The 24,741-nt window shown below is 43.0% G+C and overlaps 1 protein-coding gene across 1 annotated transcript in view; it reads right to left on the bottom strand.

Moving 5' to 3' along the window:
* The window catches only part of LOC136629088 (zinc finger protein 585A-like), a 343,652-nt gene that overhangs the window by 60,069 nt on the left and 258,842 nt on the right, over positions 1-24,741 (bottom strand). Inside the window, exons 19-20 of the mRNA XM_066605206.1 lie at positions 21,739-24,236; positions 16,955-16,958 (exon numbers count right to left, since the gene is read on the bottom strand). Of these exons, the coding sequence (XP_066461303.1) occupies positions 16,955-16,958; positions 21,739-24,236 (2,502 nt within the window). The remainder of the gene's footprint in view (positions 1-16,954; positions 16,959-21,738; positions 24,237-24,741) is intronic.

The following is a 24,741-nucleotide window of genomic DNA, read 5'->3' on the forward strand; positions in this document are numbered from 1 at the left end:
TTATTTTTTTCATAGTTGTGCGAGGGCTCATTTTTTGCAGGACATCCTGTAGTTTCTGTTGGTACTATTTTGTAATACATACGACTTTTTAATAGCTTTTTATTTCATTGTTTCTTGGAGACACGATGACCAAAAAAAAGCATTTCTGGTGTTATTTTTTTTTCTGATGACGTTCACCATGCGGGGTAAATAAGGCATTAATTTGATAGATCACACTTTTATGCAGCGATACCAAATATGTATTTTTAATTTATGATTTAGATTCCTTTATTATAAATATGGCAAAACGGTGGTGATTTAAACTTTAATTGCTTTTTTTTTCTACAATTAGTAAAACTTTATTGATCTTGTTTTTACTTTATCTTTAGTCCCCATAGGGGACAACAACCTGCCATAGCCTTACATCATACTGCGTTCGCCAGACAGTCTATCAGGCTATCCTATGGGGACAGCTTCATGGGCATTCTGCCATGACACCTGTACAGCTCCCTGCAATCTCACAATTGACAGCGGCATTTAAAGGGTTAGCAGCTTTAATCAGCTGGCTGTCAGAAACAGCCGGCACCCGGGAGATGGGAGATTGCCACACGATGTTCTGCCATACATACCCCAATGCTTAAGAACATAAATGTTTTCCCTGCAGCGGGAAGGAGTTATCCCATTACTTAAAATTACTTACAAACCCCTGTGTACTTCCTGGTTGCTGCTGACCAGGACATGTGACTGCTGCAGCCAATCACTGACTATAAAAGCTCACTGCTGTGGCCAGTGATTGGCTGCCACAGTCACATGTCCTGGTCAGCAGCAACCAAGGATGATAGAATGATAGTTAAGCACATTTTGGGAAAACCCCTTTGAGTAGATATTAAAGAGAACCTATTAGGAGTTTTATGAAGCCTGAAATACATGCAACAAAAAACCTCCCTTTTCCATCCTAAGGGTGCCTGCCGACCCACTAGCGATATTTTTTTTTGTGCTGTGAGAGCGAGTAAAAATACACGTCTTACTGCGCATAGAAAACTCTGCAATATCACTAAATGCTTTCAATGGGGCCGGCAGCAGCAACACCAGCCCCATTGAAAACATAATGAGTATTCGCAGACTTCTGCCACAGCTATGGCAGAGGTTTCCTTCATCTCGGCGGTCACTGTGGGGATGAAGGAGTCCTCTATCACAGCTGTGGCAGAAGTCCAGGATGCTATCCCATTGCTTTCAATGGGATCAGCGCTGCTGCGGCCCCATTGAAAGCAGCGGTTTTTCAGGCGACCCCCGCAACAATAATTTTTGGGGAATGGCTTGAAAATAATCCCTAGCTGAAAATCAACTCTCTAAAAATCATCCCTGGCTGGTGAAAAAAAGAAAAACTATTTACTTACCTCTCCGCCGCTCTGGCGTGTCCTCCGGCTGGCTCCCCGGGACTGCTGTGAAGCCCATTCAGCAGGCAGGGATTTAAAAATCCCTGCCTACTGAATTGACTGTGCTAATTGGCTGAGCGCTCAGCCAATCACAGGCAGCGCACAGCCATTCATCAATGGGGAGCCAGACGGAGGACACGACTGAGCGGCAAAGAGGTGAGTACATAATTTATTTTTTTTTTGCCAGCTAGTTTTTTTGTTACTCCCTAATAAAGCTTCCCTTTGAATGACAAATGGAAATGAAATATATTGCAGTCATTGTTTCACAAGTGTCCTGCAACATGCATCCCCATATATCTACACACAACAATAATAATCATATTACACTACACCTACACTACACTAATATACTGATCCCACTACACATACACTACACTAATATACTGATCCTACTACACATAGACTACACTAATATACTGATCCCACTACACCTCCACTACAATAATAATCATATTACACTACACCTACATCACAATAATATACTGATCCCACCACACCTACACTACACTAATATACTGATCACACCACACCTACACTACACTAATATACTGATCCCACTACACCTACACTACACTAATATACTGATCCTACTACACATACACTACACTAATATACTGATCCCACTACACCTCCACTACACTAATATACTGATCCCACTACACCTCCACTACAATAATAATCATATTACACTACACCTACATCACAATAATATACTGATCCCACTACACCTACACTAATATACTGATCACACTACACCTACAATACACTAATATACTGATCCCACTACACCTACACTACAATAATAATCGTATTACACTACACCTACATCACAGTAATATACTGATCCCACTACACCTACACTACACTAATATACTGATCCCACTACACCTTCACTACACTAATATACTGATCCCACTACACCTTCACTACACTAATATACTGATCCCACTACACCTTCACTACAGTAATATACTGATCCCACTACAGCTACACTACACTAATATACTGATCACACTACACTACACTAATATACTGATCACACTACACCTACACTACACTAATATACTGATCCCACTACACCTACACTACACTAATATACTGATCCCACTACACCTACACTACACTAATATACTGATCCCACTACACCTACACTAAAATACTGATCACACTACACTAATGTACTGATCCCACTACACCTACACTATACTAATATACTGATCACATGACACCTACACTACAGTAATATACTGATCACACTACACCTACACTACACTAATATACTGATCCCACTACACCTACACTACACTAATATACTGATCACACTACACCTACACTACACTAATATACTGATCCCACTACACCTACACTAAAATACTGATCACACTACACTAATGTACTGATCCCACTACACCTACACTACACTAATATACTGATCCCACTACACCTACACTATACTAATATACTGATCACATGACACCTACACTACAGTAATATACTGATCACACTACACCTACACGACACTAATATACTGATCCCACTACACCTACACTACACTAATATACTGATCACACTACACCTACACTACACTAATATACTGATCCCACTACACCTACATCACAATAATATACTGATCCCACTACACCTACACTAATATACTGATCACAATACACCTACACTACACTAATATACTGATCCCACTACACCTACACTACAATAATAATCGTATTACACTACACCTACATCACAGTAATATACTGATCCCACTACACCTACACTACACTAATATACTGATCCCACTACACCTTCACTACACTAATATACTGATCCCACTACACCTTCACTACAGTAATATACTGATCCCACTACAGCTACACTACACTAATATACTGATCACACTACACTAATATACTGATCCCACTACACCTACACTACACTAATATACTGATCCCACTACACCTACACTACACTAATATACTGATCCCACTACACCTACACTACACTAATATACTGATCCCACTACACCTACACTACACTAATATACTGATCACACTACACCTACACTACACTAATATACTGATCCCACTACACTAATATACTGATCCCACTACACCTTCACTACACTAATATACTGATCCCACTACACCTTCACTACACTAATATACTGATCCCACTACACCTTCACTACACTAATATACTGATCCCACTACACCTTCACTACAGTAATATACTGATCCCACTACACTACACTAATATACTGATCCCACTACACCTACACTACACTAATATACTGATCCCACTACACCTACACTACACTAATATACTGATCCCACTACACCTACACTACACTAATATACTGATCACACTACACCTACACTACACTAATATACTGATCCCACTACACCTACACTATACTAATATACTGATCACATGACACCTACACAACAGTAATATACTGATCCCACTACACCTGCACGACACTAATGTACTGATCCCACTACACCTACACGACACTAATGTACTGATCCCACTACACCTACACTACACTAATATACTGATCACACTACACCTACACTACACTAATATACTGATCACACTACACCTACACTACACTAATATACTGATCCCACTATACCTACACTCCACTAATATACTGATCCCACTACACCTACACTCCACTAATATACTGATCCCACTACACCTACACGACACTAATATACCGATCCCACTACACCTACACGACACTAATATACCGATCCCACTACACCTACACTAATATACTGATCCCACTACACCTACACTACACTAATATACTGATCCCACTACACCTACACTACACTAATATACTGATCCCACTACACCTACACTACACTAAGATACTGATCCCACTACACTACACTACACTAATATACTGATCCCACTACACCTACACTACACTAATATACTGATCCCACTACACCTACACTACACTAATATACTGATCCCACTACACCTACACTACACTAATATACTGATCATACTACACTAATATACTGACCCCACTACACCTACACTACACTAATATACTGATCACACTACACCTCCACTACACTAAAATACTGATCCCACTACACCTACACGACACTAATATACCGATCCCACTACACCTACACGACACTAATATACCGATCCCACTACACCTACACTACTCTAATATACTAATCCCACTACACCTACACTAATATACTGAGCACACTACACCTACACTAATATACTGAGCACACTACACCTACACTACACTAATATACTGAGCACACTACACCTACACTACACTAATATACTGAGCACACTACACATACACTACACTAATATACTGAGCACACTACACATACACTACACTAATATACTGATCACACCACACCTACACTACACTAATATACTGATCCCGCTACCCCTACACTACACTAATATACTGATCCCACTACACCTACACTACACTAATATACTGATCCCACTACAACTACACTACAGTAATATTGTGATCCCACTACACCTACACTACTATACTGATCCCACTACACCTACACTACACTAATATACTGATCACACTACACCTATACCACACTAATATACTGATCCCACTACACCTACACTACACTAATATACTGATCCCACTACACCTACACTACACTAATATACTGATCCCACTACACCTACACTACACTAATATACTGATCCCACTACACCTACACTACACTAATATACTGATCCCACTACACCTACACTACACTAATATACTGATCACACTACACCTACACTATACTAATATACTGATCACACTACACCTACACTACACTAATATCCTGATCACACTACACCTACACTACACTAATATACTGATCACACTACACCTACACTACACTAATATACTGATCACACTACACCTACACTACACTAATATACTGATCACATTACACTTACACTACACTAATATACTGATCACACCTACACTAATATACTAATCCCACTACACCTACACTATACTAATATACTGATCCCACTACACCTACACTACACTAATATAATGATCACACTACACCTACACTACAATAATATACTGATCACACTACATCTACACTAATATACTGATCCCACTACACCTACACTACACTAATATACTGATCCCACTACACCTACACTACACTAATATACTGATCCCATTACACCTACACTACACTAATATACTGATCCCACTACACCTACACTACACTAATATACTGATCCCACTACACCTACACTACACTAATATACTGATCCCACTACACCTACACTACACTAATATACTGATCCCACTACACCTACACTACACTAATATACTGATCCCACTACACCTACACTACACTAATATACTGATCCCACTACACCTACACTACACTAATATACTGATCACACTACACCTACAATACACTAATATACTGATCCCACTACACCTACACTATACTAATATACTGATCCCACTACACCTACACTACACTAATATACTGATCACACTACATCTACACTAATATACTGATCCCACTACACCTACACTACACTAATATACTGATCCCATTACACCTACACTACACTAATATACTGATCCCACTACACCTACACTACACTAATATACTGATCACACTACACCTACAATACACTAATATACTGATCCCACTACATCTACACTACACTAATATACTGATCACACTACACCTACACTACACTAATATACTGATCCCACTACACCTACACTACACTAATATACTGATCCCACTACACCTACAATACACTAATATACTGATCCCACTACACCTACACTAATATACTGATCCCACTACACCTACACTACACTAATGTACTGATCCCACTACATCTACACTACACTAATATACTGATCACACTACACCTACACTACACTAATATACTGATCACACTACACCTACACTACACTAATATACTGATCACAGTACACCTACACTACACTAATATACTGATCCCACCACACCTACACTACACTAATATACTGATCCCACTACACCTACACTACACTAATATACTGATCCCACTACACCTACACTACACTAATATACTGATCACACTACACCTACACTATACTAATATACTGATCACACTACACCTACACTACACTAATATCCTGATCACACTACACCTACACTACACTAATATACTGATCACACTACACCTACACTACACTAATATACTGATCACACTACACCTACACTACACTAATATACTGATCACATTACACTTACACTACACTAATATACTGATCACACCTACACTAATATACTAATCCCACTACACCTACACTATACTAATATACTGATCCCACTACACCTACACTACACTAATATAATGATCACACTACACCTACACTACAATAATATACTGATCACACTACATCTACACTAATATACTGATCCCACTACACCTACACTACACTAATATACTGATCCCACTACACCTACACTACACTAATATACTGATCCCATTACACCTACACTACACTAATATACTGATCCCACTACACCTACACTACACTAATATACTGATCCCACTACACCTACACTACACTAATATACTGATCCCACTACACCTACACTACACTAATATACTGATCCCACTACACCTACACTACACTAATATACTGATCCCACTACACCTACACTACACTAATATACTGATCCCACTACACCTACACTACACTAATATACTGATCACACTACACCTACAATACACTAATATACTGATCCCACTACACCTACACTATACTAATATACTGATCCCACTACACCTACACTACACTAATATACTGATCACACTACATCTACACTAATATACTGATCCCACTACACCTACACTACACTAATATACTGATCCCATTACACCTACACTACACTAATATACTGATCCCACTACACCTACACTACACTAATATACTGATCACACTACACCTACAATACACTAATATACTGATCCCACTACATCTACACTACACTAATATACTGATCACACTACACCTACACTACACTAATATACTGATCCCACTACACCTACACTACACTAATATACTGATCCCACTACACCTACAATACACTAATATACTGATCCCACTACACCTACACTAATGTACTGATCCCACTACATCTACACTACACTAATATACTGATCACACTACACCTACACTACACTAATATACTGATCACACTACACCTACACTACACTAATATACTGATCACAGTACACCTATACCACACTAATATACTGATCACATTACATCTACACTACACTAATGTACTGATCCCACTACATCTACACTACACTAATATACTGATCACACTACACCTACACTACACTAATATACTGATCACACTACACCTACACTATACTAATATACTGATCACAGTACACCTATACCACACTAATATACTGATCCCACTACACCTACACTACACTAATGTACTGATCCCACTACATCTACACTACACTAATATACTGATCACACTACACCTACACTACACTAATATACTGATCCCACTACACCTACACTACACTAATATACTGATCCCACTACACCTACACTACACTAATATACTGATCCCACTACACCTACACTACACTAATATACTGATCCCACTACACCTACACTACACTAATATACTGATCCCACTACACCTACACTACACTAATATACTGATCCCACTACACCTACACTACACTAATATACTGATCCCACTACACCTACACTACACTAATATACTGATCCCACTACACCTACACTACACTAATGTACTGATATCACTACACCTACACTACACTAATATACTGATCCCACTACACCTACACTACACTAATATACTGATCACAGTACACCTATACCACACTAATATACTGATCCCACTACACCTACACTACACTAATATACTGATCCCACTACACCTACACTACACTAATATACTGATCACACTACACCTACACTACACTAATATACTGATCCCACTACACTACACTACACTAATATACTGATCCCACTACACCTACACTACACTAATATACTGATCACACTACACCTACACTACACTAATATACTGATCCCACTACACCAACACTACACTAATGTACTGATCCCACTACACCTACACTACACTAATATACTGATCACAGTACACCTATACCACACTAATATACTGATCCCACTACACCTACACTACACTAATGTACTGATCCCACTACATCTACACTACACTAATATACTGATCACACTACACCTACACTACACTAACATACTGATCCCTCTACACCTACACTACACTAATATACTGATCCCACTACACCAACACTACACTAATGTACTGATCTCACTACACCAATATACTGATCCCACTACACCTACACTACACTAATATAATGATCCCACTACAGCTACACTACACTAATATACTGATCCCACTACACCTACACTAATATACTGATCCCACTACACCTACACTAATATACTGATCCCACTACACCTACACTAATATACTGATCCCTCTACACCTACACTACACTAACATACTGATCACACTACACCTACACTACAGTAATATACGGAACCCACTAAGTCCACGCAAACTGAAGTCCATATTAGTTGCCGGTTAGTATCTTCAGGCCAAAGTGTGATTGTTCCCAGCAAGTGAAACCAAGTAATCTTGTAGATATGATACCTTTAAATTGGCTAACCGAATACATGATATTATGGCAAACTTTCAAGCCTCTCAGGATTCTTCCTCAGGCATGATGATATAGGTCCGAAGAGGCCTGCATATATATATACATATATACACATACATATGACAAGGCACAGACATAGTGTGATGAATTTGCACTTAAAACAATACCAGAACAGGATGGGTAGAGAAACAAATAAATACTTTAATAGTCTACTGATTAAGGCCGCTTGTAGACGGGGGGATTTACATTGCAAAAACCGGAAAGGTCAGACGCCCCTGGGTTCTGCAGAACGTTATGGCAATGCGCAATTTTATGTCCACAAGCAGAATTCGATTTTGTGCGGTCTCCCCACGGATGGCTTCCTTGAAGACAATGAAAGCCATCAATCCTGCAATCATCATTGCGGAAAGGTTGTGGGATCAGCGCCATCGCCTAGCAACGGCGTGACCTGTTATGCACTGTGAATGTGTGCCGGCTGGCACATCCGCAGTACAGAATAGAAGATGCTGGAGAGGTGTGCAGGTGTCACTGAAGGAGCAAAGGGTTGGGTTATGTCTGAAGCACATGGGGCAGAGCCGCGCGCGTGCGACCTACACGGCAGAAAGATGGCTCTATCATCGGCTGCCACAAGATTCCTGAGGAGGAAGATGGTGGCATTAATAATTCCCTCACCAAGCAGCCCTGAAGGGGTTAATCCTCCCCTCCCCCACTGACCTGACATCAGGGGACACACAGACCTCCACTTGCAGAGGCAGACAGCAGCCGTGTGCTTCTAGGACCTGTGATGATGTCACTTTCATGTGATCCCCTGTGTGGGAGGAGTCAGGGGTCACATGACCAGGGGTGATCGGCTGTGCTGGCTGTGATCCCTGCTGGGTGAGCTGAAGGGATGTGTGCGGTCAGGATGGATGTAGCAGAGCCGTGTGTGTGTGATGTACATGCAGCAATGCTGCACTACTTGGACACGGCAAAAAGGGGGCGCTATCACCGGCTGCAGAAGATCCCTGAGGAGGAAGATGGTTAATAATCCCTGAATGACTGCAAACCCCCTGCAGCAAGATCTGCTGGCCCCAGCACTGAGGGGCCCATCTGCTCTGTTAGGTGCAGACTGAACACTGAAGGTCTTCTACCCTGAACCCCAAGATGTCACCTCTACTGACCGAAGCACAAGACAAGTCACCGCAATATGGCCAAAACCAGATAAATAAGCCACGGGAGAGACTGTCATGTCTGCTGTGAGGAGGCTTAAGCTCGGGGGGCATCGGACCCTCCAACAGGACAGCTATCCCCAGCAGACCTCAGAGCCCCCCAAGGCTCGGTGCCAGAAGACGTCCTGGAGGTTCTGGAGATCTTCTTATAACTCTGGAAGAGATGAGACTAAGCGGAGCAGAAGTAGAGCTGCCAGCAGGAGATGGAGAGAACCCCGAGGGGATTTGTGTTACCCAAACCAAACTGATACCACCGTTAATTCAGGATTTAAAAAAAGCTTACGTTTTTTATGGTCCAGAACAACACATAAGGCTCGTTTACATGTAACGATTATCGCTCAAAATTTGTTCAAACGAATGAATTTGAGCGATGTTATTGTAACGTTGATATAAGTGATTACAATATCAGAGCAAAAGGATCAGTTATTGCGAAAAACTGAAGACTTGAGGGGGGGCTCTAGTACCCTGTTGTCCCGGCTCTAGTTTGGATACAAAATGTGATACGGATAGGCATGGAGGCTCTAGAACCCTGTTGTACCACCTCTAGTTTGGATCTACCAGCTGGTTAGTGTCCTTGGGTCCTCCAAGGCTGACCCAGCATTGCAGATCTGCCGGCAGGACACGGGTATAACGGTCCACCACGACCTTATCGACCATCTGGGCAGGTGTGCACATGTCCGGCTCCAGCCATTTCCTTACCAGATGGTACAGGTCAAACATCTGTGACCTGGCTGATTGGTTGGGCCTGTAGCTCCAATTATGGACTCTCAGAGCGTGGACCACCACCGTAACGCTCAGACAAGCCAGGATCTCAGCTTTTAACCTAACACGGTCGATTGCCTTGTGAGCATTGAGGTTGTGGTATGCCTTCTGGGGTTCCACCGTGAGGAACGGTGCTAGAACCTCGACCCACTCAGCCTTCGGGAGTTTCTCACATTCGGCAGTTCTCTCAAACACCGTCAGATAGGCCTCAACATCATCATTAGGAGTCATCTTTGGCAGAAACTTCTGCACAGTCTCCCTGGGCCTGGCTGTAGTCAAAGCTCCGTCCTTCCTCAAGGCTGGATGTTTGAGAAGGACATCCATCAGCCGGTCCATCCACACCTACAGTTCCTCCATAGCTGGGGTTGGCGCTTGCATCGCAGTCGCAGACTTTATCCAGGACATCCATCGGGTGTCTTGCCGTTGCCCTCAGCGGTCGGGATTGCTGCCCGCATCCGAGAACCATACATAGTAATATTCTCTAGTGTGTGGGCTGGCAAAGACCCACAGGACCAGAAAGTAGAATAAAACTTCCTTCAGTTTTATTTGCCAAGCACAGCAAAACAGAAAAGTCTTTCAAAAATAGAAGAGACACCACGCAGGATGCTCAAGTCCATGCAAAATCACAACTGAAAAGCTGCACCATGCAAGGTGCTCAGAGGCTTCCTCCTCAGGCTGTCAGGCACTGACTTCCTGGAGCTGCAGCCCTTTATGCTCCAGTAACGGGGTCAGTGCCTACAGCTGCGCTTCCTGAGAACTAGGGTGAAGTTGTGGACTGGACCGCCACCCTGTCTAGACTAAAAGCCTGGGAGGGAGATATACTTCATCCACAACTTCACCCTTTAACTGCCTTCTAATACATATATATATATATATATATATGTACATACATATACACACACAGTTCTGCCCCACCCCTCCCATTGCAAATAGTAGCGAGGGGCGGAGAGAGAGCGGAGAGAGGGTGGGAGCTCAGTGCATTGCTCCTGGGCTGGCCTGCCTCCTCCACCTGCAGAGAGAGACAGCGTATATGGGCCAGGCGTGAAAACCTGACCGATATATGCACGTTGGAATAAGCCCTTATAGTATAAAAGTGTTACGATGTGGCCACCAATTTGGTTATTCTAAGTTTTGTCAGACCTCTGATGGCTGAATTCTTGGCATTAAAGACGCCCATATGCTGCACTAGTATCGACTCCACCCCTCTGTCTGCAGTGGAGGACTCCCATGGTACATACAGTTCACTGTGGGTGTTCTCCATTTTGAGAATCTGTTGTTCTTAGTAACGGAGAGGATGTCCGTTGATGTAGTGCTTGGTATGCCCTGGTTGGCACTTCACAATCCCCGATTTGATTGGTCCACTCTGGATTTGACACATTGGGGGCTGTCCTGTCATAGTCACTTAGCTACTATATCCATGTGTTCAGCAGATGCTGTATTTATTCTGGAGTATTTGTCTGATTTCCATGACGTATTTTCCAAGAACCTGTCTGAGACTTTGCTTCCCCATAGGGAGTGGGACTGTGGTATTGATTTGATCCCCGACAGTCCCATCCCTAAGAGAACCATTTTCAATTTGTCAGGGCGTGAGCACGAAGCCCTTAAGTCCTGTATCTCAGAGTCTCTGGCCAAACAACATATCAGGCCGTCCAGGTCCTGTCATGAAACTGGGGTTCGGGTACTGGAAAACCCTGAAAACTACTCGCAACCCCTGTCCCTACCTACTTGCCCCCCTGGGCTAGGCCCAGGGCGACAACTGGGCGACGGTCCCTATACTCACTGGGGAAGCAGGGAAGGGGGTCAGACTTACAAACAAATACAGAGACAAACAGACACAGAGGCAAATCAGGAAGTCCGGGTCGGCAACAGTAGAATATGCGGTACCAGGGATCATGCAAGGTCAAAGTCAGGTCCAAAAGCAGAGGGTCACAACGGGAAATCAGATGAGAATAATGCGGGTGTAGCCTGGAGACAAACATACACTGGCAATGCTGGAAGGTAAAAGGTACATTTAAATGCTGTCAGAACTCCCGCCCCAGCAGCTGATTGGGGCGGGGAGCCTGCCAGCAGCCAGACCTAAGTCAGCGAGTGCAGAGACCCAGACATCGAGCAACGAGTGCAGAACATGCTAATAGATGTCATGGCAACGGGGATGGCATCGCCGCATCCCCAGCAACTCGATTGCCCGGGCGCCGCCTGAGCACAGGAGCGTGCGACCGGAGCCAATGTCTGGGACCCCGGCAGCCAGGGGAGGTCACCAAGACCGGGGCTCCCCTGCGCCGGACCCGATCAGCTCGGTTGATAGGATCAGAGGTGCGGGCGCATTACATAGCCCAAAAGGCATAACAAGGTATTCAAAGTGGCCCAGAGGTGTATTGAAGGCCGTCTTCCACTCATCCCCTTTCCGAATACGGATGAGGTTATAGGCTCCCCTCAGGTCGAGCTTGGAGAACCACTGAGCCCTGGAAATCTGATTGAGGAGGTTGGGGATGAGAGGAAGAGCGTATTGGTTTCTGATTGTTATCTGGTTGAGCTCCCTGTAATCAATACAGGGTCTGAGACCCACGTCCTTCTTCTCAACGAAGACAAACCCGGCGCCCACAGGAGACTCTGAGGGTCGAATGTGTCCCTTGGTCAAACTGTCCTGAATATAGTCCTTCATGGAGTCCCTCTCTGGAACAGTTACATTGCAGATCCGACCCTTAGGGAGTTTGGCACCTGGGATCAGATCAATTTTACAATCAAATTCTCTATGAGGAGGCAATACTTCAGAGAGTTGTTTGGAGAAAACATTAGAAAAGTCACCGATATATAGTCTGGTAGCTTGACCCCCTCCAAAACAGAAGTATCCAAATTCACCAGATTCATGTGATCGGAACAGTGGGACCCCCACTTGACCAACTCCAGCGTGTTCCAATTAATAGTGGGATTGTGTTCCCTTAACCAAGGGAGCCCTAAGACTATGTCCACCGACAAGTCTTTCATAACGAGGAAGGTGCAAGTCTCAGTATACAGGGCTCCTACGGTAAATTTCAACTCTGGGGTAACAAGATTGACGAGGCCGGCATGCAAAGGAGTGGAATCTACCCCTGAAACCTGAATAGGAGGATCTAAACGTAGCAAGGAACCAAAAATCTGAGCCACAAAATCAAAATTTACGAAGTTTGCTGCTGCCCCCGAATCAACAAAGGCTTGCCCTGCACGAGAGAAGGAACGGAACTCTAAAACGCAGGGCAAGAACATTTTAGACACAACAGGGAGTACCTGAGCTCCTAGACAGTCCTCCCGACAACTGCCTAGGAGTGGAAGTTTCTCCTGCCGAGGTTTTTTCCCGCAGATAGCGATGCGATGACCAGACTCTCCGCAATACAAACAAAGGCTCTTCTTTAACCGATATTCCCTTCGCTGTTTAGGTGACATCGTCCCCAATTTCAGGGGTTCAGTGGAGGGAGGTGAAGTTGTCGGTGTTACAGAGGCAGTGGCCGGGGAGGCCGGGTGGACCAGACTGGACCAAGCAGATCGTCTAGCCCTCAGGTGCCAGTCTGCTCGAATGGCTAACGACGTTGCTTGTTCCAGGGTACCAGGCTCCGGCTGGGCCACCAGCAGATCCTTTAGGTCTTCGGATAGACCGGTCAAGAACAAGTCCTTGAGTGCTGAGTCGTTTCACCCCGATTCCGTGCAGTGCTGTCGGAACTGGGAGCAATAATCTTCTTCCACCTTCCGACCCTGGCGCAAGGACAACAGTTGAGCGACAGCGTAGGCAGCACGGTCGGGTTCGTCATAGATCTGACCCAGAGCAGAGAAGGACGTGTCTAAAGACTATCGTGAGGGAGAATCAGAGGGTAAGGAGAATGCCCAGTTTTGGGGTTCTCCTCTCAGTCGGGAAATCACGATGCCCACCCTCTAGTGCCAGACGAGTGGGGTCGCAAATCCAAAAACTGCATACAGCCTTCCTGGAAAGAGAAGAACTGCTTCCTTTCCCCAGAAAAAAAATCAGGCAGCGTGGCCTGAGGCTCAGAGATAGTCGCCAGCACTGAGGAAGGCTGAATCTGAGCCTTAGACAACACCTGTTCCTGGTGCTCCAAACGGGAAGTCAGGTCTTGTGCCAGGTTAGTCAGGGCCTGGACCTGGTTTGCCAAGGCCGACACGGCCTCCATAGAAGCAGTTAACGTAACCGTTCGGACAAAAAAAAGTCTGACCCTTTAGGGCCAGTGTAACTGTCACGGAACTGGGGTTCGGGTACTGGAAGTCCCTGAAAACTACCCGCAACCCCTGTCCCTACCTACCTGCCCTCCTGGGCTAGGCCCCAGGGCGACAACTGGGCGACAGTCCCTATACTCACTGGGGAAGCAGGGAAGGGGGTCAGACTTACAAACAAATACAGAGACAAACAGACACAGAGGCAAGTCAGGAAGTCCGGGTTGGCAATAGGAGAATACGCGGTACCAGGGATCAGGCGAGGTCAAAGTCAGGTCCAAAAGCAGAGGGTCACAACGGGAAATCAGATGAGAATAATGCGGGTGTAGCCTGAAGACAAACATACACTGGCAATGCTGGAAGGTAAAAGGTACGTTTAAATGCTGTCAGAACTCCCGCCCCAGCAGCTGATTGGGGCGGGGAGCCTGCCAGCAGCCAGACCTAAGTCAGCGAGTTCAGAGACCCAGACATCCAGCAACAAGTGCAGAACATGCTAATAGATGTCATGGCAACGGGGATGGCATCGCCGCATCCCCAGCAACTCGATTACCCGGGCGCCGCTGCCTGAGCACAGGAGCGTGTGACCAGAGCCAATGTCCGGGACCCTGGTGGCCAGGGGAGGTCACCAAGACCGGGGCTCCCCCTGCGCCGCACCCAATCAGCTTGGCTGATAGGATCAGAGGTGCGGGCGCGGAGACCCTCGAGAGCCGGCGGTCCTGACAGGTCTCCTGCCAGGGCAGGTCTCTTCTTTGTAAAGAAGGATGGGACATTGAGGCCTTGTGTGGATTATCGGGCCTTGCATAAAATTACAGTGAAGAACCAGTGCTCCTTGCCCCTGATTCCTGACTTATTGAATAAGGTGACCCACTGGTTTTCCAAATTGGACTTAAGGGGGACTTACAATTTAATTTGCATACAAGAGGGAGATGAGTGGAAGACCACGCTCAACACCCCGTTAGGGCATTTTGAATGTCTGGTCATGTCCTTCGGACTTTGTAATGTCCCCGCTGTGTTTTAGGGATTTATGAATGCGGTCTTCCACGACTTCCTGGGGGTATTTTTGGTCATATATCTCGATGACATTCTGATGTACTCCCCAGACTGGGACTCTCATGTGCGGAACCTGAGGCTGGTTCTGACCTGTTTGCCTGAGTACCAACTTTTTGTCAAGTTGGAGAAATGCAATTTTAGCACTAAAAAAGTGTATTTTCTTGGTTATGTGATTTAACCCACGGAGATTCAAATGGAGTCTGATAAAGTGGCAGCAATCTCCCAATGGGTCAGACCAGATAACCTGAAAGCTCTCCAGCGGTTTCTAGGTTTTGCAAATTTTTACCGTAAATTCATTAAGAATTATTCAGTTATTGCGCAGCCCCTAACCGATCTTACCAAGAAGGGGGACAACTTGGTAAGATGGTCACCAGAGGCCCTAGAGGCTTTTAGTCATCTCAAAAGGGCGTTTACTGCTGCCCCGGTACTAGTACAGCCTGACGTGTGGCGACCGTTCTTCATTGAGGTCGATGCATCTGAGGTGGGGGCGGGGGGCTGTATTGTCTCAGGAAATCAGCGGGAGATCTGGCTATAGCTCATGTGCATTCTTCTCGCGGAAGTTTAATTTGGTGGAACGTAACTATGATGTGCATAATCGTGAGTTATTGGCGATTAAGTGGGCTCTAGAAGAGTGGCGTCACCATCTTGAGGGGGCAAGGCATCCCATTACCGTATAAATTGATCATAAAAGCTTGGTATATCTCGCCAATGCTAAGAGACTCACAGCTCGTCAGGCCAGGAGGGCGTTGTTTTTTGCCAGGTTTAACTTCATCGTTACATATATTCCAGGGGAGAAGAACGTGAAGGCAGACGCCCTCTCACAGAGTTTTGGTTCGCCGGAAAGTGTGACAGTGGCTCCCGAGAATATCTTGTCACCTGGAGTGGTGGTGGCAGCTGTAGAATCTGATCTCATTCCTCGTCTACAAAATTGTCAGCTGGACGCTCCCTCGGGGGTGCCGGAGGGCAGATGGTTTGTGCCAGAGACCTTACGTCTGAAAGTCATTGAGGAATCTCACTCATCTGTTCTCGCAGGTCATCCGGGGGTTTAGGGGACTCTGGATCTTTGTTCTAGACACTACTGGTGGCCAGGCATGTCTCGTGAGATCCGCAACTTTGTTAAGGGATGCTCTGTCTGTGCACGCAGTAAAACTCGGCGTCCGGAGGGGCCTCTGAGACCGTTACCGGTGCCTCCTTGTCCATGGTCGCAATTATTGGTAGATTTTATTACTGATTTGCTTGAGTCTCAGAAGTTCATCACGATCCTGGTGGTTGTGGACCGCTTCTCTATGATGGCACATTTCGTGGTGCTAAAGAAGCTACCTATTGCGGTAGAATTTTCCAACATTTTTGTTAAAGAAATCATTCGTCTACATGGGGTTCCCAAGAATACTGTATGTGATCACGGGGTTCAGTTTGTTGCGCAATTCTGGCGAGCCTTCTGTAGAAACCTGGGAATGTCGCTTTCCTTCTCGTCAGCATTCCACCCGCAAACTAATGGTCAGACTGAGCGGAAGATCCAGGGTCCAGTGCAATATTTACGGTTGTTTGCTAGCGAAAAGGCTCATCAGTGGGCAGAATTCCTGCCGCTAGCAAAGTTTGCGCAAAACAACCGTACTTGTTCTTCCACTGCGATATCTCCATTCCGTTGCGTATATGGTCAGCATCCTCGCTTCCTTACAGCTATTTCTACTCCGTCTGCCTGTCCTGCAGCTGATGTCGCCACAGATGCACTGCAGGGAGTATGGAAAGAAGTACAGAAGAATCTGGAAGCAACGGGGGCTCGTATGCAGTTGTGTAGTGGGAGGAGTCTGTCAGTATCTGAACCTTACAGGGTGGGACAGAAGGTATATTGGCCTTCTAGAAATCTCAAATTGAAAGTTCTGTCGTTGAAACTGGCACCACGTTACGTGGGTCCCTTTCTTATCACGCGTGTAGTAAATCCTCTGGCTTATGAACTTGATTTTCTAGCTACATGGAGGGTTCATAGGTTTTTTTTATAAGTCATTATTGAAACCTTTTGTCCCTTCGGTGAGAGTTGACTGCCTGGTTAGCCAGGAGTGGAGGCAAGCAGGCAGGGACAGGGGTTGTGGGTGAGATCTAGTGCACCCAGGCTGGCGTATCAAGGGTAGTATACCGTAACAAGCACCCATTTTCATGGCCTAACTAAAGTATAAAATACTTAGGTACCACATTAACCTTTGACCCGTCTCTATTTAAAACTAACTACATCCCTCTTTATTGAAACATTTTGTCCCTTCGGTGAGGGGGTATATGTTAGTATGTTTTCAAACTTTTTGTCACACTTAGGTATTCTCATGCATCAAACACCTGACTACAATTTGGAGATACAGGGAACCCTGTGTGCTGGTTAAAGCCTGTAATAGACCTCCCACACTGCTGAGTAACAGTGAAGTAATGGCTCTGGGAGCATCACTTGTGGGGGTCTGGAGACTAGCAATAACTAGTGGCAGGGTAATAAATGGTATCGCATGTGATTTAGCAAGAGCACCTAATGCTACCTTATAGGCTTTTGACTTATTACTGGTGGATGTACGAGGTACTTAGAATTCTATTCTACAGAACAGAGCTATAATTGATGTTGTTTGATCAAACATATAAGAAGTCTTGTGGTATTTGTTATTTCAATCTACACTGGTTCAGTGTATTTTTGGGCTTTTGCTTATTCTTCTGCATATTTTGTAGTGTAGTGGTAAATTGTATAGTTGTTGCATTCATTCCATACCTGATCTAATATTTATATCCTCTTTCTTCAGGACAAATAAATATAAATAGTTACTCACAAAGCCTTGAGTGAATAACCAAGACCAAAGCTGCAGAAGATAGCTGTGTAGCATTTAAACTGTCCGGTGGGTCGTGATGACATGTTCTTACTGTTCAGATATGTTTCAAAATATTCTCTCTAAACAACGTATTGTTTACCATGACAGTAGTTTTGTGTTCAGAGAAATGAATCATGTATAATTCTACTGCACTTGCAAACATTTGCCTGGCATTTTAGATGTTAAAATCTTTATCTTGCATATTCCTTTTGTGCTTCTTTTTTATCATCCAATTTCTAATAAATGAATTACAATAAATTTGAATTGTTGTAATTAAAGCATGTGCCTCTATAAAAACTGCTGCCTGTCAATCAATAAATGGATACATTTGAATCATGTCCAGTGTGTTGTGGTGAGTTATTTCCTGAGGTCGGCGTATCCTCTAATAGCATATCGTATAGCAAGTAGTTTTGTTTGCACTAACAGCAGTATGTTCTATTTTACCGTGGACATCCGTGACATAGAGCCAAATGTGTTCTTTGGTAGCGGATATACCCGCAGCCCATATGCAATTACATTGTGTACGAGCTGCGGATACCCATGTCATTGTTAAGTGATGGTGCAGGAAATCTAAACAAAAAGAGTACTGCGCATGACCGCCTATGTGAGCATGAAGTTATGCGCAGTACATTAAGTGGCCTTAGGCAGGATCACGGCTGGTCTCATAGCTAAAATCTGCTGCACGCCTCCACAAGTGGATTCCACTTACGCCCGTGTGAGGTCAGCATTATTCAGATTGCTACCTGTCATGCCTACGTGATTTACAAAAAGAAATGCTGACTTTCCTGCAGTTCCAGGAGCAGGTCGTTGAAAGCCTTCTGTGCGAGACCACTACACCTCAGCAAGGTTACTAAGCCTCACAGAGCATCACTTTTTACTCCCCATCCCTGCCACTGAGGTCAAGAAATACCCCCCCAAAAAGTGTTGGGTTTGCAGCAAGCATGGGAGAATACCCGGTTTTATTGTCCCATGTTCCTATCCCAACCAGGCCTCTGTAATTAGCCATGTTTTCAGACATACCACACAGTTTTACATTATTACTTTTATCTAGGATTTAGAGAATGTCAAAGGGGAGGGGGTGATTTTTAGGGAATCAATTTTTTTTCTGCACAAGTGAGCAATGAGACCTGGAATTTATTCAGCTGTGCCCTGAAATTCAATGGGTGTTCCCTCCACTATAGGCCTAGCCATGTGTCCTATAAGTAGATTGGGGCTACAATGGGTAAAATTCCGAACACAGGAAATACAGGGGTATCTATTTTGGGGTGTAAGACTTCATTCAAATGTGTGCTGTAGAAAAAAAAACAGTTTTTAAAATTACACAATTGCCCAAAAAATCAAAATCCTCATTTTTTCCTCCTGCTTTGCTTATATTCATTCAAAAACTTTAGGGTTAAAATATGCAGTACAGCACTAGATGAATTTGTTAAGGGGTCTCGTTTTCAAAATGGGGTCATATGTAGGGGTTTGCCATTGTTTTGGCTGCTCAAGGGCTCTACAACTGTGCAATGAAGCCTAAAACACCTTCAAGCGACATTTCTGTTCTGAAGGCTACCGGCTGCTCCTTTCGGTTTGGGCCCCGTTGTGCATAAGGATATAAGATTAGGGCCACAATGGGTATGTTTCTGAACACAGGACAATCAGGGGTATCCATTTTGGGGTGCAAATCCTAGTTTTCATGTGCACTAGAAAAAAGAAAACTGTCTTTAAAATGACATATTTGCAAAAATATGACATTTTATTTTTTTTCCCTCTAAATTGCATTAACTCCTGAAAAGAAACCGTGGGGTCAAAATAATCATGACACCCTTCAGTAAATATATTTAGTGGTGTATTTTTTTTTTAAATGAGGGGTATCCATCACTCTGACAACTGTGAGACTTTTCAATCTTGGCTTGGTGTAGGATGAGAAAATGTTCTTCAAAATGTTAATAATTAAATGTTTAAATTTGTACGTCTCCTAAATGGTTAAAATGAGCGCTAAAAGTTTTCCAATGTGCTTCCAGAATAAAGTAAACAGATGGAAATAAATATATTATTAAAAATTTGTACAGTATATTTGTATGTAGTTGACATATTGCAGTTGAAAGTGAAAAAATGACAATGCTTTCAAAATCTTCCCAATGTTGGCGCTTTTAATAAATATACACAAATTCTATCGGTCTATTTTTAGCTCCTAAATGAAGTACAATATGTGGCAAAAGAAACAATGTCAGAAATACTTGGCCATGCAAAACCTTTAGAGAGTTACTCTATATTAAAGTGACACGTGAGATTTCCAAAATTTCGCCTGGTAATTAAGGCGCAAACAGGCTTGGTTACTAAGGGGTAAAAAGATACTCTAATGGTCATCATCTTGTATTTCTTTTCCTGTAGCATTAAATGAGTTTATAAAAAAAAAAGTTACTTTTTTGTATGAGTTCTTAGATGTTTAAAAACCTGTGATTTCCTAATAAACGTTTTTCCACATTCTGAGCATGAAAATGGCTTCTCTCCTGTGTGAATGACCTGATGTATAACAAGACGTGCTTTGTTAGCAAAATGTTTGCCACAATCTGAACATGAAAATGGCTTCTCTCCTGTGTGAATTCTCTGATGTGTTACAAAATTTGCTTTGTTAGCAAAACATCTGCCACAATCTGAACATGAAAATGGCTTCTCTCCTGTGTGAATTCTCTGATGTCTAACAAGATCTGCTTTATTTAAAAAACACTTCTTACAATCTATACATGAGAAGGGTTTCTCTGCTGTGTGAATTCTATGATGTCTAACAAGATTTAATTTTTTGTAAAAACATTTCCCACATTCTGAACATGAAAATTGTTCACTTTCTGTGTGAATTCTCCGATGTGTAAAAAGATCGAATTTTCGGTAAAAACACTTCCCACATTCTGAGCATGAAACGGGCTTCTCTGCTGCATGAATTCTCTTATGTTTAACAAGACGTGCTGCACTAGCAAAACATTTCCCACATTCTGAGCATGAAAACGGCATCTCCCCTGTGTGACTTCTCTGATGTATAACAAGATATGCTTTATTAGTAAAACATTGCCCACATTCTGAACATAAAAATGGCTTCTCCTCTCTGTGATTTATTTGGTGTCTAATCAGTTGTCCTTTGCTAGCAAAACATTTCTCACAATCTAAACATGAAAATGGCTTTTCCCCTGTGTGACTTCTCTGATGAATAACAAGATTTCCTTTGCTAGCAAAACATTTGTCACAATCTAAACATGAAAATGGCTTCTCTCCTGTGTGACTTCTCTGATGTATAACAAGATGTGCTTTGCTAACAAAACATTTGTCACATTCTGAACATGAAAATGGCTTTTCTCCTGTGTGATTTTTCTGGTGTCTAACAAGTTGAGCTTTGCTAGCAAAACATATGCTACAATCTGAACATGAAAATGGCTTTTCTCCTGTGTGACTTCTCTGATGTATAACAAGTCTGAATTTGCTAACAAAACATTTCAAACATTCTGCACATGAAAATGGCTTCTCCCCTGTGTGAGTTCTCTGATGTATGACAAGCTGTGTTTTGCTAATAAAACATTTGCCACAGTCTGGGCATGAAAATTGCTCTTCTCCTGTATGACTGCTCTGATGCATCACAAGATGTGCTTTGCTAGTAATACATTCTGAATATGAAAATGTCTTCTCTCCTGTGTGAGTTCTCTGATGTTTAACAAGACTAGCTTTGCTAATAAAACACTTCCCACATTCTGAACATGAAAATGGCTTCTGGCCTGTGTGATTTCTCTGATGTATAATGAGGTGTGATTTGCTAGTAAAACACTTCCCACATTCTGAGCATGAAAATGGCTTCTCTCCTGTGTGAGTTCTCTGATGTTTAACAAGAGTTGCTTTGGTAGTAAAACACTTCACACATTCTGAACATGAAAATGGCTTCTGCCCCGTGTGACTTCTCTGATGTATAACAAAATATGCTTTAGTAGTAAAACATTTTCCACATTCTGAACATGAAAAGGGCTTCTCCCCTGTGTGACTTTGCTGATGTGTAACAAAATTTGGTTTGTTAGTAAAACATTTCCCACATTCTGAACATGAAAATGGCTTCTGCCCCGTGTGACTTATCTGATGTGCAACGAGTTTTGCTTTGGTAGTAAAACATTTCCCACATTCTGAACAGGAAAATGGCTTCTCCCCTGTGTGAGTTCTCTGATGTGCAACGAGACTTGATTTGTAAGTAAAACATTTGCCACATTCTGAACATGAAAATGGCTTCTCCCCTCTGTGACTTCTCTGATGTGCAACCAGAGTTGTTTTGGAGATAAAACATTTCTCACATTCTGAACAGGAAAATGGTTTCTCCCCTGTGTGAGTTCTTTGATGTGTAACAAGATTTGCTTTGCTAGTAAAACATTTCTCACATTTGGAACATGAAAATGGCTTCTCTCCTGTGTGAGTTCTCTGATGTTCAACAAGACATGCTTTGCTAGTAAAACTTTTCCCACATTCTGAACATGAAAATGGCTTCTCTCCTGTGTGACTTCTCTGATGTGTAACAAGATATGCTTTGCTAGTAAAACATTTGCCACATTCTGAACATGAAAAGGGCTTCTCCCCTCTGTGACTTCTCTGATGTGCAATGAGACTTGATTTGCTAGTTAAATATTTCCCACATTCGGAACATGAAAATAGCTTCTGTCCTGTGTGACTTCTCTGATGTGCAATGAGATTTGTTTTGCCAATAAAACATTTCCCACATTCTGAACATAAAAATGGCTTCTCCCCAGTGTGACTTCTCTGATGTGAAATGAGATTTACTTTGCTAGTAAAACATTTTCCACATTCTGAACATGAATACCGCTTCTCTCCTCTGTGAGCTCTTTGATGTTCTTGTCTTCTGTGACTTTTTTTCTGCTTATCAGTCTGTGATGGATCAGAAGATGGGAGCTGTATAAGTGGATCAGCTGATTGATCTGTACTGTGAGAGGCTGAGGGTATGGCTGGTTCTTCATATGTATCTTGTCTACTATTATCATCTGCTTCAAAATCTGCAGATAAAAGACATCCCTTTGAGCTCTGGGTACCATCATCTGCCAAGAATAAAGCTAATCTTACTATGATTGACTAGAAGTAAAATTATATTGATATTTTAGAACATTTCTGTATAATTTACAGGTCACATAGCAAAATACAATCAGACAGAAATAAGTAATCAGATCACAATCTAACAGTAGACCTCAGTAGATCATGATGTTTTGCCACGAAGCTTGCAGTTTCTCCCTTCTGTGGTGAAGCTTCCATGTTCATAGGTTATATATCAGTATACCTGTCACCATGGTTCTAGTAAATGCTCAGTGGAGAACTAGAAAGGTTTCTGTGAACCAGTGCTATTAGGTAGCGTCCATACCTTTGTCCATGTCAAAAAAAGATAAACAACAAGAACACCAAAACCACACCCTTCCTTTACTGCACAGAGCGCCTCTTAAAAGCATATATTTAGCTTTAAAGACAGGTCAAGCGGGTGTCCTCCAACTTTTTTCCCCATTAATTCCT

Source organism: Eleutherodactylus coqui, chromosome 5 (genome assembly GCF_035609145.1).
Source record: "Eleutherodactylus coqui strain aEleCoq1 chromosome 5, aEleCoq1.hap1, whole genome shotgun sequence".
NCBI lineage: Eukaryota > Metazoa > Chordata > Amphibia > Anura > Eleutherodactylidae > Eleutherodactylus > Eleutherodactylus coqui.